Here is a 16,289-nt window from a genome sequence, read left to right as displayed (position 1 = left end):
TCACCACCAACAGCCCTGACACACCAACCCTCCCTGCCTGCTTCCAGCCCAACAGGTCCAGACACCAGCCAGAGCACTCCTGCGCAGCAGCGCTTTAATTGAGCCCAGCTTCCCTGCCCAGCCCAGCACTCAGCAGCTCGGTGATTCCTCCAAGTCCATCCCACCAGCCAGTGCAGTGGGTGCTGCGGGTGGCCCAGTGACCTTATTTGTGGGACTGCAATCAGCCAGCTGCTCTCCTGGTGAGCCAGGCACTGGGCTGGAGCTGGGCTGTGCCTGCTGCCCTGAGGCAGTGTGAAGGTGGTTGTGACAAAGCTCCATGGTCCCTAAAGGATTGAGAACAGCCGAGGGCACACTGGCAGGAGGGAGAGCTGAAGGGCAGTTCTCTGCAGGTAGTGAGCCCCCACAGAGCAGGGCTGTGAGGTGAGGCAGTCCTGCATGGAGCTGTGCCCTGGGGTGTGGCAGCAGGCTGGGTTCTGTACCCACTGCATCCCAGCAGCTCCAGGAGCAGGAGCACCTGCACCCTGCGATGCAGCATTCCCAATGACATGTCCTTGGCCATGCCAAGAGGCGGATCTTCCAGCACTCCATGGTCCCTCAGCTTCCAGTGCTGTGTTGTGATGGACAGATTCAATCCCAGCTGCAAGCAGAGTGCATTCCATCCCATTCCTTCCTGTGGAGCTTGACACATAGGCCTGTGTCACTGGGGAGTCCTAAGATCCCAGGTCCTTATCCCAGACCTGCCTCCATCCCCTTTCTTGTCCCTGGGCCTCAGTAACACCAAGGATCATGCATCCCTTGGGACAGGCAGAGGAGCATCTGTGCCCATGGCTGAGCTCTGGGTGCCCTGGCAGCCCCTCCCCACTGCCCTTCATGCTGGCCTCACCTGGGGCTCAGGAACGCCTGTGTCTCTGCTCATAAACGGAGTGAAGCTTCTGAATGAGAAACACCTTATCTTCCCCTTCCTGCAATGTCAGAGACAGCAGTGAGCAGCACTGGGGTGCCTGAGAGGGCCAGGAGGCCAGAGCCCACACTGGCAGTGCTGGGGCTGGAGCAGGCTGTGAAGCAGCAGGGATGGGCAGGGGCAGTGCTCACGTTGGCAATTTGCTCCTGGAGCAGGCAGATGACCCTCTGGCGGCCTCTTACCACCTGGATGTTGAAGTAGATCACAGCTCTGCAACAACAGCAGGGTGGAATGGTGGCAGCCAGGCAGGAAGCTGAGGGACTCTGTGCTCCTGGCACTGGGATGGGGCACAGGGCTCTGGAGTGACACCTTGGCTCCCAGCCCCACTCAGGGCTGTGACAGCAGGACCCTCAAAGTGAGGGCGTGGGGTTCAGCTTTGGGCTCGGGTCCATACTCACATCAGGGCCACAGACATGAAGAATAGAAGGGATGTGTTCTCCAACAGGTGCTGGTAGACCCAGGCAAACCAGGTGATGTTGGGATTGGACTTCTCCAGCACCAGCACCCACCTCTTCCCTGACTCGTAGATGGTTTCCAGCCCCCGGAAGGGACCGCAGGTTTCTGATGGCTGCACCCTGAGCAAACAGACCAGCAGGGCATTCAGAGCAATGGGCAGCCCAGCAACTGCTGGCCCCAAACCAGGGCACTGCCTGTCTCAGACAGATGTCCAGCCCTCCAGGGACCCAGCCTCACTGTCCCCAGCATCCCCAGGACTGGACAAGAGAGTCCTCATCCCTCATCCTGCACCAGGAACAGCTGGAGAAAGTGAGCACGGGCCAGCAGCAGGAAGGCACCTCCCTTGCCTGGGGCAGCACCTCATGGCCTGCAGCTGGGGGATGCCAGGGACGGGGGCCATGGTCTCGCCAAGCCCTCCTTCTCCACACAGCCAGGGGTCCTGTGCCCTGAGCCATGGCCTGGTGGGTACTCACGACCAGATGGTGTAGGAGAGGAAGGCAGCTGCACCCAGGAAGGAGGGGAAGCACAGCAGAGTGATGAACACAGTGCTCATGTGTGATGCTTGCCAGGGCTTGCTGGGGGACTGGCAGTTCCGCATCAGGCTGGTCTGTGGATAGGGAGCAGTGTCCTGTGGGCTGCCAACTCCTGAGAGCAGTCCCTGCTGTCCCCTCCCTCCAGCCCACCGGGAGTGAGTGAGCCTGGGGACGTGGTGTCCCCAGAAAGCCCCGCTCAGTCCCACAAGGAGCAGGCTGCTCCGGGTGGCACCCCACTGCAGCAGAGACTGATGGTGGCAGGGCACAGTGTCACCGCAGCTTCACCCTGTGGGGAGTTGCGGAGCGGGGGGAATCACACCTTTTTGATGTAGAACAACAGCAGCAGCTTCAGCATCTGCACAGCTGGCAGGAGCGGAGCGAAAAGAATGCCCAGCCTGGGAGCAGGGGGAAGACAATCTTGCCTGGGTTTGAGCCCCAGGAGATGCAGTGGTGGGCACAGCTACAGCACCCACAGGGCTCATGGGGACTACAAGGCATTTGCCAGCAGAGGAAGGAGTCACACCAGGCAGAAACATCTCACCAGGTCAGGGTCTGCCCATAGATCAGCTCCAGCACATTTCGGGCAATATCAAACTCCGGCCTCCGCTTTATCTTCAGCCTCTTCTCCAGAATTAGCCTGGGTGGAAATGAACTCTGCTCCCATGCTGCCTGGGGGGACTTCACACCCCCCCTTCCCCCTCTGATGGCAGCAGAGCCTGGGTGTACCAGAGAGCTGGGACCATGCAGGGACAGCACACTGGTGGGGGGACACGTCCTGGGGTACGTTACCTCCAGATCAGCTCCCCGAAGAGCGTATCCAGCAAGGTGAATATGAAATCCATCACCACAAAGCGATACAGGTCCTGCCCCACACACGTCTCCCAGCACTGGCGAGACAATCAAGCGTGGCATAGAATCACAGACTGGTTTGGGTTGGGAGGATCCCTAAAGCTCATCTCTTTCCCCACCCCGCCATGGGCAGAGACACCCTTCCACTAGACCAGGTTCCTCTGAGTGCTGTCCAACCTGGCCTTTAACAGCTCCTGGGATGGGGCACCCACCACTTCTCTGGGAACCTATGCCAAAGCCTCACCACCCTCACAGGGAAGAATTTCTTCCTGATATCTAATGGGGAAGATGCCACCAGCGCCTTGCACAACCCCATGCTCAGCCCAGCCCTCCACGGCCCTGAGGCAGTGGTGCTGACCTCCTCTGTCGAGCAGATACCGCTGCGGCTGAGCCAGTGGTAGCACAGCAGGCTGAGAGTCACCATCTTCAGGATGAGGTTCCTGGGGAGCAGGAGCAGAGCCAGAAGTCCCTGAGCCCAGGGAATGGAGGGGCTGAGCCCCACACATGGGGTGCCTGGCCCCAAAGCCTCCTTGCCTGCCATGGGTGCAGAATACTCCCACCACCACAGCCCCAGCCAGCCCACCTGATGATTGCTACGTAGACCTGTGTCACTGGGGAGTCCTGCCTCTCCCACATCGCCAGCAAGTTGAACAGGTGGGGCATCAAGGCATTGAGGAGGGACACCACAAAGGGCAGGACCAGCAGAATGGCTTCTTGCTGCCATCTGCCACTGCCCTGTGCTCGTTGCTCCTGCTGAACCTGGTGAGCAGGTACTGGGCTGAGGGCACAGCTGTTGGCAGCCAGGTGTGGTGTCCTTGGGAGAGCGGCAAATGCCCAGGCCAGGAGCACAGCTGCAATGGGGCTGTCCCTGCCTCTCTCCCCAGTACCCCAGCCCTGTCCCTCCAACCCCAGGGCAGGGGATCCCAGGGTGGGAGGCAGCACTCACCACGTGCATGTGCTCCGAGAAGTAGTGCACAGCCAGCACGCAGCCCAACACCGAGCCCAGGGCCAGCAGCCAGGCCAGCAGCACCACGAGGCAGTGCCCCAGGCACTGGCAGCGGCTCTGGGCGTGGGAACGGGAGCGCTGCTCCCCCAGCAGCTCCTGCAAGAGAGCAGCACAGAGCTGCCAAATCCCCTTTGGGTCTGAGGCAAGGCTTTGCCCCACTGCAGCACCAGGACCCAGAGGGGTGAGGGACAAAGCACCAGCAAGGCTGGGTCTGGGGTGTTTTGCATTGCTCAGCTCCTCCACCTTCAACTGGGTGCAGATGTTCTCGCACTGCAGCTTCACCGAGCGCCTCTGGATCACCTTGAAGTCCCAGGCGCAGAAGACCTTGATGGCCAAGTCCCCTGTGGAGCTTCCCACGCTCTCCCGAAAAGAGCGGGACACACTGCAGCGAGGTGAAGGGCATCAGGGACTGGGGCTGGCTGCAGGGGAAGGCTGGCAGTGCCACAGGTGCCACTGACCCACCTGTACACCAGGAGGATGCAGGTGACAAGGAAGGAGACCCCAACACTGAAGAGGTAGGCCAGTGGCAGGTTGTACGGGAGCAGGGGGCCTGGGAGGGGGCACACGCTGCCCTCAGGACTGGAGGTGCAGGGGTCGTTCAGGGTGACATTGCTGTAGTAGCCGTAGTACAGCAGCGAGTGCGTGAAGTAGCCCTGCAGGAAAGCACACCATGGCCCCACAGTGACCTTGGCAGTGCTTACAGCTTCCCTCTTAGCCTGGCACCTCTGTGCCAGCCTCAGGTACACACAGCCTTGGGCTGGGGCAGCACCACCTTGTGCACCCACAGCACCGGTGGTCCTGGGGCCCAGGCTGTGCAAGGACAAGAACTGGGGTATTATTACAGTGGGAAAGTGGGGCTGCCCGCCAGGCTTGGCACAGCCCCTGACCTGGGGGTGCCTGGGCCATGCTTACCGCTCCTGTGAGGAGCTCGAGGCCAGTGAAGGCTTGGGGGCTGACTGATGCAGTGGGGTACACGGCCTGCACGACCACCACGAAGGCCAAGAGGATGAAGAATGAAAAGAAGTTCAACATAAGGAGTGTCTTGAGGAAGAGGAAGTAGGACAGGACACTGGAGCCAAAGCGGCCACCAATCTGCTTCAGGGCATAGTGCCCGGGCTGCGCAGCGCGGAGCAGGGAGAGGAGCCTGTACCAGAGACCTCGGCAGCCCTGGGGACAGGAAAATGGGAGAGCAGTGGGGCTGGAGCCTGCACTGGAGCCCTCCCAGCCTCTGTGCAGACCTGCGCCTCTGACTTACGAGACTGACGAAGACCTTGGACCAACCACAGGGGGAGAAGGGGGCCCAGTGATGGGCGCGCTGCCTCACTGGGCCCCTCTGCCCGCTCAGCTGCCGCCTGCCCAGAAGAGAGGGGGGTCAGAGGCTACCACAGGTCCTGGGACAGCTCCGGCTGTGGGAGCCCTGCTCAGCTGGCATGATGGAAGGGGTCTTACCGGAGGATGCGTTTCTCTGCCAGGCTGAGGGGCATGGTGAGCAGCATGTGGCTGCACTGGCTGGGTGAGAGGCTCAGCAGCTCCTTCACCAGCAGGCGCCGCTTCTCTGGGGCACAAGGGGCTCGGTGGGACACGGCCAGCCACGGCCTGCCTGTCCCTAACCCAGCGTAGGGACAGTGGCCAGCACTGCCTTTAATAGTCTGGGGGAGGCTCACCTTCCAGCGTGGGCCTGCTGGGGTCGGTGTCCAGGTCGTAGTGGCGCAGGCTGGGCCGTGCCGCGCGGCAGAGCTGCTGCAGGGGCGGGCGGCCGCTGCGCCGCCGCAGCCGCGCCGTGCGGTTGCAGTACTGGGAGATGATGGCCCCGAGGTTGCGTCCTGTGGGGCAGAGCAGAGCAGAAGGTGGGTGGCCACAGAAGAGCAGAGCAGCAGAGCTCCAAGGGGCTCTGAGAGCTGGGGAAGGGTGGGAACATGGGTGGCACCTACCGATGGTGCGGCTGGGCATGCTGGCCAAGATCTGCAGGGAGGGAGAGGAGTAGCTGGGGTGCTCCTCACCTTGCCCGGGCTCTGGCCAGGCCATGGCACAGGCTTCTGGAGTAGCCAAGCAGGCTGGGGACTCTGGGAGGAGGAAGGCAGGATGCAGAGAGGCCATGGCTCATCCCTACGTCCCTGCTGCTCTGCTCCAGCACAGAGGCTCGGTGTGTGCTCTGCCCAGAGTACCCCTTTCTCCAGGGATGCTTTCTGTGTCCCAAGATCTGATCTCCCTGGACTGCCCTGCTCTGCACTGGCCAAGGCATCAGCAGGCTCCCACGAATGCTTTTACCACAGCATTTTGACACAGCTGGCCCAAGCAGAGGGACAGCCCCGGGCACACACACTGTCCCCAGCTTGCCCTGGCTTAGGCTGCAGTGCTTTACCTCTGGCCCTCTCCTGCACCTCCAGCTCCAGACCTGCCTCGATCAAGCTGCTCTGCTCCAGGATGAGCTGGTGGAATGAGGTGTGCAGGGCTCTCTCGTTGTCCGGACTGGGCTCCTGGCTGAAGGAACACAGGGACATGGTGGCACGGACAGCTGGTGCTTTTAGGGCACGAAGTCGTAGCCCATTGTACCTGGGATGGAGGTCCCAGGGCACGGCAGGGGGGAGGTCACACTCACCCATCGCTCTCGGTGCCCTCGGGGACGAGGAGGGTGATGGAGGGCGGCTGGGACATCCTGCGAGGCCGAGCGGGTCCCTCCTACCCGGGCCTTGCCGTGGTGAGCGTCGCTGGTCCCGGCCCCTCCCAGCCCCGGGTTTCCGCGGTCCCCGGCGCTGCGGGACGGGCACGGAGCCGGAGCCGCGGCGTGCGAGGCCGGGTGCAGCCGGGAGCGCGGAGTCTGCGGGGCACACAGGGACTAACCCCGGATCCAGCCCAGCCCGGCCTCAGGAAGGAAGAGAGGGCGGATGGGGCGGTACCGCGGCCGAGAGGTTCCGCCCGCCGTCCCGGGACCCTCCGGCTCGGGCACGAAGCCTCCGAGCCCCAGTCCCGGAGCGACCCTAGGAGGACACGTCGTGCAAAGACCCTTGTGCCCCGCACCGTGTTCCCCGCCCAGTGCCGTCCCCTTCCTGCCCTGCTCTGCCTCCTCCACCCCGGGGCGGGCTAAGGCTGCTCGGAGCAGGTGGCCGCCCCGGGGCTCCCGCCAGGCCCCGCTCGCCTCGGTACCGGGAACCGCCGGAACGCTCCCCGACGCTCCCGCCGCCTGTCGCCCGGGCCGTGGCTCGCGTGGGTGCGGGGGCTGCCGAGCGTGTCCCTCCTGTCCCTTTTGCCGCCTCCCGGTACCGGGTGGGGGCGGCGGGAACCCCCTAGAAGCCCCGCTTCCCCTCGGCTGTGCTCACTGGCGGCCTAGGCGCTGCCGTCCCCCGTTACACCGGGGCGTCAGGAGGGACGGAGCGGGACACCTAGATACGCTGCGGGACCGGCGCGGCGCTCTGCGCCCGGGCGGGGGAGCCCCTGTCCCGCCGGAGCAGCCTGCCCGCCCCGCCCCGGCGTCCCCGGACCGCAGGACCGGCCCTCCCGGGGCGGTGCCGCGCAGGAGCGGCGGCGGAACGCCATGGAGGGCGGCGGAGGCGCCTACGGGGCGGCCAAGGCCGGCGGTGCCTTCGACCTGGTCCGCTTCGTGCAGCAGCCGCAGGTGGTGGCGCGGATCGTCAGCGCGGTGAGTCGGGACGGGACGGGACGGGACGGGACGGAACGGGAGAGCCCCCCCGGGACGGCGTCTCCCTACCGCAGGCCGGTGCCCCTCGCCCGCCGGGACGGGCAGCCCCCGAAGGGCTCCCCCGGCCCCGGTGCCGCCCACCGGACATCGGCTCCGCCCCGCAGGTCTTCGCCCTGATCGTGTTCGCCTGCCTAGTCGGGGATGGCTACACGAGCCGGGCTGAGGACCCCCGGCTCTTCTGCATCTTCAACCACAACGAGGACGCCTGTCGCTACGGCATCGGCATCGGCGTCCTCGCCTTCCTCGCTTGCATCTTCTTCTTCATGGTGGACATCTATTTCCCCCAGATCAGCAACACTACGGACCGCAAGTACCTGGTCCTGGCCGACCTCGGCTTCTCAGGTACTGGGGCGCGGGCAGGGCTGTGCCCGCGGTGCCTGCCACAATGGCCGCCTTGTCCCGTGACGTGGCTGCCGGTGCCTGGCGAAGGGAGCCGCTCCCGAGTCGCTCCCGTCTGGCGTGCTGCCCGCGGGCCACGCGCTGCTGCTGCTGCTGCCGCCCCTGCTGCTGCTGCCGCTCTGCTCCTGCTGCTGCTGCCACCGCTGCTGCTGTGTGCCCCGAGGAGCAGCCGCCCTGGCCCGGTGCCTGCACCAGCCTGCACAGTGGAGCAGGGTCTGGGCCCGGGACTGCCCAGGAGCAGCAGGACCAGCCCTGGTTCCTCATGCCACTTCCCCCCACAGGTCTCTGGACCTTCCTGTGGTTCATCAGCTTCTGTTTCCTGACCAACCAGTGGTCCTGGACACGGGCTGAGGATGTGTACATTGGAGCGGACTCTGCCCGCGCTGCCATCACCTTCAGCTTCTTCTCCATCTTCTCCTGGGTGAGTGAAGCACTCTGCCCCACTTGGGGGAGTGCATAGGGGCTCCCTGCCTCCACAGCCTGGAACGGCCTTGATGCTGCTCCCCTTCTCTCTGCAGGCACTTCTGCTCACCTTCGCTTACAAGAGGTACAAAATGGGGGTGGAGGACTTTGCTCAAAGCTACGCCGACCCCAGCCCGGGGATTCCGACTCCTTATTCCAGCTATCCCAACATCAGCCATGAGAGCTACCAGCAGCCGCCCTTCACGCAGGCAGCGGAGGCCCCGGAGGGCTATCAGCCACCACCGGTGTACTGAGCCCTGGCTGGCACCCGCGGGACGGCTGTACAGTGCAATTCCTTCCGCGGGGTGGGAGGGAGGGATCTGTGACTTGGAGGGGACAGTGGGGTGGGAGGGTGTTGGCTGCTTTTTTTAAGGTGACTGGGCCTTTTCATGGGGTGCAGGAGGGGCTTCTGCCTGGTCCCAGAGCTGGATCCTGACTGGAGGGTCCAGAGCCCATTGTGTGATTTGGTAGGTGGTTTGGCACACAATGATTTGCAGCTGCTGGGTGAGCAGTGCAGCTGCAGGTTGGGTGTGCAGGCAGCCCTGGCACGTACAAGCCTCTGGTTTTGCTGTGGTGCCTTGGTGGTGGGCTGCAGCTCACACCCCTGACCCTGGCCAGGCTCTGCCCCTGTGACTGTTGCCCTGGTGCATCCTGTCTCTGGTGCCTTTCAGCCCTGCTGGCTGCATTCCCCACATGCTGTCTCGCTGCTGCAGCACAGCCAGGCCCAGCTCCTGCCTGCACAGCCTTCCCTTGCCTTCCCCAGCGGCTGCTTCTGGGCCAGCTATTGCCAAAGCCCCCTCTTCTCTAATGCCATGCTGTGCCTTCCTCCAGCCTGCACTAGAGCTGCTGATGCTTGGATGATGCCATTTGGGGTCTGTGGGAGCAGTGAGCACTGAGATCCCTCAGCAGGGCTGTGGCTGAGGACATCCTGGAGCACTTTCCTTCCCTTGTGTGCCTGCCCAAGTGCGGCTGTGAGGCTGAGCTCCTGCTCTCTGCCCACAGCTCCCTCCTGCACTCCTGCCACACCAGGAGCCTGTGGGCCATTGTCTCAGGTTGTGTTTGCTGCTGTGCTGTGGTAAAGCTGTTCCCAGCAGCCGTGTGTGCCATCACTGCTGGGGCCAGCCTTCGAGTAGTTGTCACTGTAGGGTTGGAATAAACTTTTTCACCAAGCCATTATGTGAGCCACCATGTGCCTTTTGGTTCGGGGGAAGCAGAAAAGGCTCCTGCCTTCTGCCCCTCCAGGGCTTGGGGTGTCAGGTGGGGGAGTGCAGCCCTGCCAACTGCTGTGCTGCAAACAGCACACTCATGCTGGTGGCTATTTTTAGGTCACCCTCCTCATGCTGCCTGGTCTGAGCAGAGCTCCAACACCAGGCCTGTGAACAGCCCTCCCACCCTGCAACTAGCCCATGCTGTCTCACTGGTCACTGCCAGGAAGACTTAGCAGAATGCTCTGGTAAAAAATACACACAGAGGTTCATTAAATTATTTATTAACCTAAAGCAGCAGCAGAGCCTTCCCCAGCCCTAGGGGGAAAGCCCAGGCCTGGTAGTCAAGTGCTTGTGAATACAATAACTCTCACCTGAAACATGGGGGCAGCAGGGGGTGTTCAGGTAGCTCTTGGAGCCTTCCAGGGCACAGGCAAATAGCAACCCTGGACTCAGATGCAGAGGTCTGGCCTGGCCAGAACAAAGCTGTTCTGGAGCTCGGAACCTGTGGATGCTGGGCAAAAACCACTTGCAGGAGAAAAACACACTTTTGCAGGCAATAAGGAAACAACAACTTTCCAGAATCTGAGTCTAACAAAGAGGAAAGAGGATCCTTCAGTCAGCTTAGAGCAGACTAAGAGTCAGCCTCGAGAATTTTGGAAGGCTGAGAAGAAAGCAAGAGACATGACTAGACTGGAGAAGCAGCTCCTCAGGAGAGCCCCATTACCAGGCAGCTGGGTCTTCCCTAGAATAATTGTCTAAATCTTGGTAGATGAAACTCTGAGCCTCCAAACCCCTCACAGGTGACATAGCACCAAAATGGCAGCACCAGCCTTGAACCTGAGAAAAACTGCCCTGAATTTGGAGGAGGCTCTCCCTGGGACCAGTTCCTCCAAACGAGTCTGCCACAGCCTGCTAGAACACAGGCAGCCCTTTGAGGTTCAACGCCTCAGAAGAGTCAGCTGCCAGGCCTCCTTCTGTTTCAATAATTGACACCCGGGAGCATGCTGGCAGAGAGGCTGGGGGCCTGCCCAGGGCTGGGCTGACGTGTGTGTCAGTTTAAAACTGTGCCACAGCTCTGTGACAAGGGACAAGTTACCTCAGACTGTTAAGGAAGGAAGTTAAAAATTGCATTAAAAACACAAATGGCTGTACATTATCTTGAGAAACCAGGAATTTTGCAAGTGCACAAGAGAGAAGGGCTGCATGGACAGGCAGCAGAAGCAGCAGTGGCAGCCTGAGCACGCTTAGAGCACTGGAGAGCTGGCCAGAGCCACGGCGAGCGGCGGCAGCGCTGCGGCCTGGCTCCACATGCAGTGCCCCAGGGCCTGTGTGTGGCAGCACCAGTAGCTGTGCTGGTCTCTCTCCTTGTTCTGAGATGGGAACTCACTCTAGCCAGGCTTTTGCTTCAGCTCCCACCAGCATCAGGCGTGGTGGATCCTCAGTTGTGGCGCTTGGTGCGGGGAGGTTGGGTAGGAAAGGCTGAGGCACTGAACAGTTTGTTAAAGTAGAGAGAGGCAGGCCCGGTGCCTGTGAGCCACAGCACTGAGCTCCCTTGCCCTCTGTTGTCCCAGCAGTCAAGTGAGGATCTTGCGAGGGACAGCTGTCTCCAGCTGCCTCAGCCCCAGGGGCACGTTCTCCTTGTTCTCTGGCCCGGCCTGCTGGGGTCGCATGCGGAAGTAGCAGGCTCGGCACACAGAGTGGTACTTGTCAGCTCCTCCGATCACTTCAACCTGCCAGGGAAATTTGGGGAGTGGCTGCAGAGCCCAGCTCCCTGGAGGGAGCCTCTCTGTACCAGCAGGACTGGGAAAGTGAAACAGTTTCTGTTCCAAGGCACTCACCTCCCGCTCCGCTCCCAGCCTCTTGGTGTAGGAGGCCTCCCGGAAGCACTCCATGCACACCGCGTTCAGCTTCACCACGCTCTCTGCCAGTGGCACCAGGTTCAGGATGCTCCCAAAGGCCTGTGTGAGTCAGCAAGGAGCATGCTGCTGGGTGGGTTCCACGAGGGTCCCAAAGCAGTTGTGGTACCAAAATGAGTGTTTTACCTTTCTCTGGAAAGTCCCATCCAGAGCAGCAACAATGACGGTTTTCCCAGTGTTGGCCATTGTCTCGCAGAACTCCACAATGTCTGGGAACTGGAAGGGTACAGGCACATCGTAAAGAAGGATGGGGAGCAGCACTTGGCTCCAGATCCCACAGTGCATGCCCAGACAGCAGCACCAGGAACAAGGAAAATCACAGCCATGTGCCGGGCTGCAGTCCCGCCCTCCTGTCTGCAGGGACTACGGGGAGGGAGGCTTTGTAAGCACAGCCACATGGGCCAAACCGCCCCAGGGCATTGCTTCCCGCCCTCTCCTACAAAGGACACAGCCCTTGGTGTGTCCCGCAGAGCCCAGCAAGCCCGCCCCAGCCATGCACTTACGAACTGGCCCTCATCGATGCCGATGACGGCGGCACCCAGCGCTTCCTGGTACACGTCCTGCAGGAGCCCGGCGGGCAGGGCCTCCATGGTGCTCCTGCGGGCAGGGAGGCAGTGAGCCGGGCAGGCCGGGCAGCCCTGTGGAGCGGCGTGTCCTCCTGCCCCGGCAGCTCACTTGTCGTGTGTGGAGACCCCTGAAGAGCTGTAGCGCGTGTCCTTGGCATACTTCACCAGCAGGCACCGGTACTGGGCGAGCTGGAACCGTCGCACTCGCCGCATGAGTTCCGTGCTGCAAGACATGGTGCCAGCGGGCCTCAGCCTCAGCCCGCTGCCCGCCCGCCCGGCGCCTCCCGCTCCCGCCTACCTCTTCCCGGAGAACATGGGCCCGAAGATCACCTGAGGGAGAACGGGGCGGTCACAACAGCGGCCACAACAGCGGGCAGCCCCGGCTCCAGCAGCCGGGGGCCCCCGCAGTCCCCTGAGCCCGGCGCGGCACCCGTACCTGCCCCGGGGCAGTACCGTGCCCGTACCTGCCCCCGGCCCGTGCCCGGGGCAGTACCTGCCCCGGGGCAGTACCGTGCCCGTACCTGCCCCCGGCCCGTGCCCGGGGCAGTACCTGCCCCGGGGCAGTACCGTGCCCGTACCTGCCCCCAGCCCGTGCCCGGGGCAGTACCGTACGCGTATCTGCCCCCAGCGCGATGCATCCCACCGTCGCCGTACCTGCATCTGCTCCCACACCGGTGCCCCAGGATGGCACCTGTACCTACGCCTCCGCCCGTGCCCCGGGGCGACCCCGTACCTGTATCTGCCCGCGGGGCCGGCTGGGAGAGCCGGGATGGACACCGGGCACCGTCAGGCAGTTCATGGCGGACTGCCGGCCCGAGCCCGCGCGCGCCGATTCGGCTCGGCCCCGTCAGCCAATCGGATGAGGAGTCTCTCCCACGCGCAGCAGTGCTAGCCAATCGCGAAAGGATCTGCGCCGCCGCGCGGAGGCACTACCCAATGGGGACCAAGGGCGCCAAACTTTTTATTTTCCTCTGCCAGCTGGCTCCGCCCCCGGCCCCCAGCTGCCAATGGGAGGTGGCCCCGCCCTCGGGCTCTGGCCTCTCCTCCACGGTCTGGCCCCGCCCCCAAGCTCGGGCCTCGCCTCCGGGACGGCCAATGGGAGCGCGCCAGCCCGCCCCCTGCCCAGGCCCCGCCCCTCGGCGGGCAGGCACCGGGATCGGCACCGGGATCAGGAGAGCGAGCGGCACCGGGAGCGCCCCGGGAGCGGCCCCACGATGGGCGGGTGGCGGGATCTGTCCGCGGAGGTACGGCCCCGAGGCAGGGCAGGGCGCGGCTCTGCCCGGGCCGCCGGCTGGGGGTGTCGGCGTGGCCCCGGCGCTGCCCCGCTGTCCCCCCGCAGGCGCTGGAGGACCATTACTCTCCCAGCCGCTGGTCCCCCCGCCTGGACCGGGACACCATCATCGACGCCCACCTCGCGGTGACGGCGGCAGGTGGGATCGCGGCGCTGGGAGCGGGGCTGCGCTCGGTGCCGCGGTGCCGTGCTCCACCGCCTCCCCCCCGCAGGAACCGAACGGGCCCGGGCCAGCGGGCAGACCTTGCTGCACGTGCCCTACGGCGACGGGGACGGAGAGAAGCTGGACATCTACTTTCCCACGGACCCTTGTGAAAGTGAGTGAGCGGGTGGTGGGGACGGGAGCGGCAGGGCGGACACGGGCTCACCCCGCTCTGTGCTGCACAGCCTTCCCGGTTCTGGTCTACATCCACGGCGGATACTGGCAGTGCATGAGGTGAGGTGGCTGTCGCGAGGGGTTCCTCGGGACGAAACCCCCTCACCAACTCTTGCTGACCCCTTCTGACAGTGGGGCTTGCTCTGGGGACACGGGGTCTGGCCAGTCTCCAGCTGGCCCGGCAGCCCCCGGCTCCCGCAGCCTGCCTGCATCTCTCTCTCCGCAGTAAGGACGACTCGGGGTTTGCAGCCCCCCCGCTGGTGTCGCAGGGGGTGGCAGTGGTGGCGGTGGGGTATGACATAGCCCCTAAAGGTAGGTGCTGGCCTGCAGAGGCTGCTGCTGCCTGCGTAGCCCAGCGCCCTCCAACCCTGCCCTTTGTCCTCTGCTTAGGCCACATGGACACCATGGTGCTGCAGGTGCGCCGCAGCCTCGTCTTCCTCATGCAGCGGTACCCCAGGATCAGGTGGGCAGCTCCCGGGTCAGGGGCTGGTCTGTGACAGGGGGCAAACAAGGTCTGGAGCAGGACAAAGGCTTTGGCACCTCGCTCCAAGCACTGGGCAGTGCCTGTGGCCACAATCCCACATCACTACACAAGGAAGCGGCTGACAGATTGGGAAACATCTGAGCTGACATATTCAGGCTGTGCCACCTCCTCTGGACGGAGCAAAGCATGCCTAGGTGTCCCTAGTGTCCCTCTCAGTCGCTCCCTCCTTGTGGCTTACTACTCCCTCTTTCCAGGGGCATTTACTTGTGCGGACACTCAGCAGGGGCCCACCTGGCAGCCATGGTGCTGTCCACAGACTGGACGGAATTCCAAGTGGTGCCAGATATCAAAGGTAGTGTTGCCCTGTCCCAGAACAGGGTCGGGAGAAGAACTGGTCTCCACACCTGGGACAAGGCTGTGGGGCTGATTATGCTAACTGGTTATGAGGTCCCAGGGCTGTGGAGCCACCCAGGCTGCAGCTCCTCACCTGGCAGTGCCTCTGCCTCCAGGAGCGGTGCTGGTGAGCGGCCTGTATGACCTGGAGCCCATCCTGCACACCTACGTGAATGATGCTCTGAACATGAGCCGGTGAGCTCACACGCTGTGGGGACAGCCATGGGGACAGAGCACAGGCGGGCGGTGTCTGTGGCCCTGCAGCCACTCTGCCCCCATGCCTGCCCCAGCTGGGGAGCCCAGCTGACAGCACGGGTGCTCCTGGAGTGAAGGGCTGCGTCAGCTGCCACCGGCGTGACTCCTGCAGGGAGGTGGCCCAGAGGAACAGCCCCATGAGACATGTCACCCCAGCAGCACCAGCAGCCTGCCAGGTGCTCGTGGCTGTGGCCCAGCATGACTCCCCGGAGTTCCGCAGGCAGTCCCAGGAGTACAGCCAGGTGAGCACCAGCAGTCACAGGAGCATGGCCAGGTGAGCACCAGCAGCCACAGGAGCATGGCCAGGTGAGCTCCAGCAGTCCCAGGAGTACAGCCAGGTGAGCTCCAGCAGCCACAGGAGCACGGCCAGGTGAGCTCCAGCAGCCACAGGAGCACGGCCAGGTGAGCACCAGCAGCACCCTGCTCGGCTCTGGTGGGGACACTGCTCCAGGAAGCCCTCACCAGCTTACCCAACTGGAAGGAAGAGCTGCTGTGCTGAGCCAGAGCAGTTTCTGGCTCACTGGAGGACACCAGTCCTGGCCAGGACATTATTCCTGCTGCTTGTCCAGGGCAGGTGGAGCTTGGGGTCCATCCTGCAGCACTCCTCTCTCCGCAGGCCCTGCGTGCAGCTGGCTGGTCTGTCTCTCTGCTGGATCTGGCTGGTGTGGATCACTTTGATGTCATTGAGAGGCTGTCAGAGGACAGCTACGTCCTCACTCAGGTAGGCAGGAGGGCTGTGCCAAGGCGCATCAGGTGGGCTGCCACCTCCCTGTGGGGAGGTGCAGGGTCAGGGGCTTTTCACAGGGTTTGGTTCCTCATCCCAGGTGATTCTCAACATGATTTCAAGAGCATGATGGCACCTCAGGAGTAAACAGATGGGGACCGTGTGGTGGCAATGGGCATCTGGCATCCCCCTGCCTGCTGCCTCCTCACCCTAACACAGAGCCACCACTGTCTCAGACCCACACTGTGCCCTCTCTGCTCAGCCCAGCCCAGGCTGGTACCCCTTCCCTGGAGTGGTCCTGCCCACTGGAGTGCAGGGGACTGAGGGCTGCAAGGCTCTGACTGGGCAGCTGGATCATGAAGTTTGCTCCCTCAGCGTCCTTTAAACTGCACATTAGCAATACAGAATAAAATGGGAATTACTGCTGCCTGGGAGTGCTTCCCAGGGAGCCACTGAGTGCACACCTGAAGCAACTGCTGCTGAGAGAATCCCTTTTTCCAGTGCAGAGTTCTGGGACTTGCTGACCCAGAACATGACAGGGAAGTCTGGGCAGCCCACTGCTGCTGTGGGACAGAGTGACATAAGCCTCTGTGAATGGGAGTGACAGAGCCATCTGGGCCAGGCTGGGCTCAGGCTCCTGGGACAGTCCTGACCAGACACAAACCCTGGCATTCCTGTGCAGCAACCCTGGTCCTGTGGCTGAGATGGTTCCA

The 16,289-nt window shown here is 63.1% G+C and overlaps 4 protein-coding genes across 7 annotated transcripts; 2 read left to right on the top strand and 2 right to left on the bottom strand.

Moving 5' to 3' along the window:
- Positions 1–531: 531 nt before the first annotated feature.
- TMC6 (transmembrane channel like 6) lies at positions 532–6,546 on the bottom strand. Of its 4 annotated transcripts, none has more exons than XR_005628237.1 (20): positions 6,405–6,546; positions 6,168–6,286; positions 5,737–5,868; positions 5,470–5,628; positions 5,255–5,360; positions 5,061–5,157; positions 4,718–4,972; positions 4,268–4,458; positions 4,049–4,187; positions 3,746–3,901; positions 3,383–3,558; positions 3,158–3,239; positions 2,740–2,837; positions 2,492–2,587; positions 2,270–2,345; positions 1,891–2,024; positions 1,360–1,536; positions 1,093–1,238; positions 884–962; positions 532–678 (listed from the first exon to the last, which is right to left on the bottom strand). XR_005628237.1 is itself a non-coding variant. In XM_039715958.1 (20 exons), the coding sequence occupies exons 1-19, from the start codon at positions 6,458–6,460 to the stop codon at positions 891–893; spliced, it is 2,400 nt and encodes a 799-aa protein (XP_039571892.1). In that variant the 5' UTR covers positions 6,461–6,546; the 3' UTR covers positions 532–678; positions 884–890. The 4 variants fall into 4 exon arrangements, 2 of the variants coding, with proteins under 2 accessions (XP_039571892.1, XP_039571893.1); XM_039715958.1 differs by having other exon boundaries at positions 1,093–1,171; XR_005628238.1 differs by having other exon boundaries at positions 536–670.
- Positions 6,547–7,200: 654 nt separating this feature from the next.
- Positions 7,201–9,536, top strand: SYNGR2 (synaptogyrin 2). Its single transcript, XM_039715961.1, has 4 exons — positions 7,201–7,442; positions 7,607–7,844; positions 8,183–8,322; positions 8,420–9,536. The coding sequence occupies exons 1-4, from the start codon at positions 7,338–7,340 to the stop codon at positions 8,615–8,617; spliced, it is 681 nt and encodes a 226-aa protein (XP_039571895.1). The 5' UTR covers positions 7,201–7,337; the 3' UTR covers positions 8,618–9,536.
- On the bottom strand, positions 8,742–12,983 carry TK1 (thymidine kinase 1). The gene is made up of 7 exons (XM_039715962.1): positions 12,787–12,983; positions 12,352–12,383; positions 12,163–12,276; positions 11,991–12,084; positions 11,614–11,703; positions 11,410–11,529; positions 8,742–11,301 (listed from the first exon to the last, which is right to left on the bottom strand). The coding sequence occupies exons 1-7, from the start codon at positions 12,850–12,852 to the stop codon at positions 11,146–11,148; spliced, it is 672 nt and encodes a 223-aa protein (XP_039571896.1). The 5' UTR covers positions 12,853–12,983; the 3' UTR covers positions 8,742–11,145.
- A 161-nt stretch (positions 12,984–13,144) lies between these two features.
- On the top strand, positions 13,145–16,045 carry AFMID (arylformamidase). The gene is made up of 11 exons (XM_039716327.1): positions 13,145–13,297; positions 13,393–13,483; positions 13,557–13,661; positions 13,732–13,780; positions 13,947–14,032; positions 14,111–14,183; positions 14,459–14,556; positions 14,714–14,792; positions 14,965–15,094; positions 15,469–15,573; positions 15,677–16,045. The coding sequence occupies exons 1-11, from the start codon at positions 13,268–13,270 to the stop codon at positions 15,704–15,706; spliced, it is 876 nt and encodes a 291-aa protein (XP_039572261.1). The 5' UTR covers positions 13,145–13,267; the 3' UTR covers positions 15,707–16,045.
- Positions 16,046–16,289: the final 244 nt, after the last annotated feature.

The sequence above is a fragment of the Passer montanus genome, unplaced genomic scaffold, assembly GCF_014805655.1.
Source record: "Passer montanus isolate IOZ18808 unplaced genomic scaffold, ASM1480565v1 scaffold35, whole genome shotgun sequence".
In the NCBI taxonomy this organism is placed as follows: Eukaryota; Metazoa; Chordata; class Aves; order Passeriformes; family Passeridae; genus Passer; species Passer montanus.
Note: the sequence above shows the minus strand (reverse complement) of the source record. Positions and strands in the feature narration are given on the sequence as shown.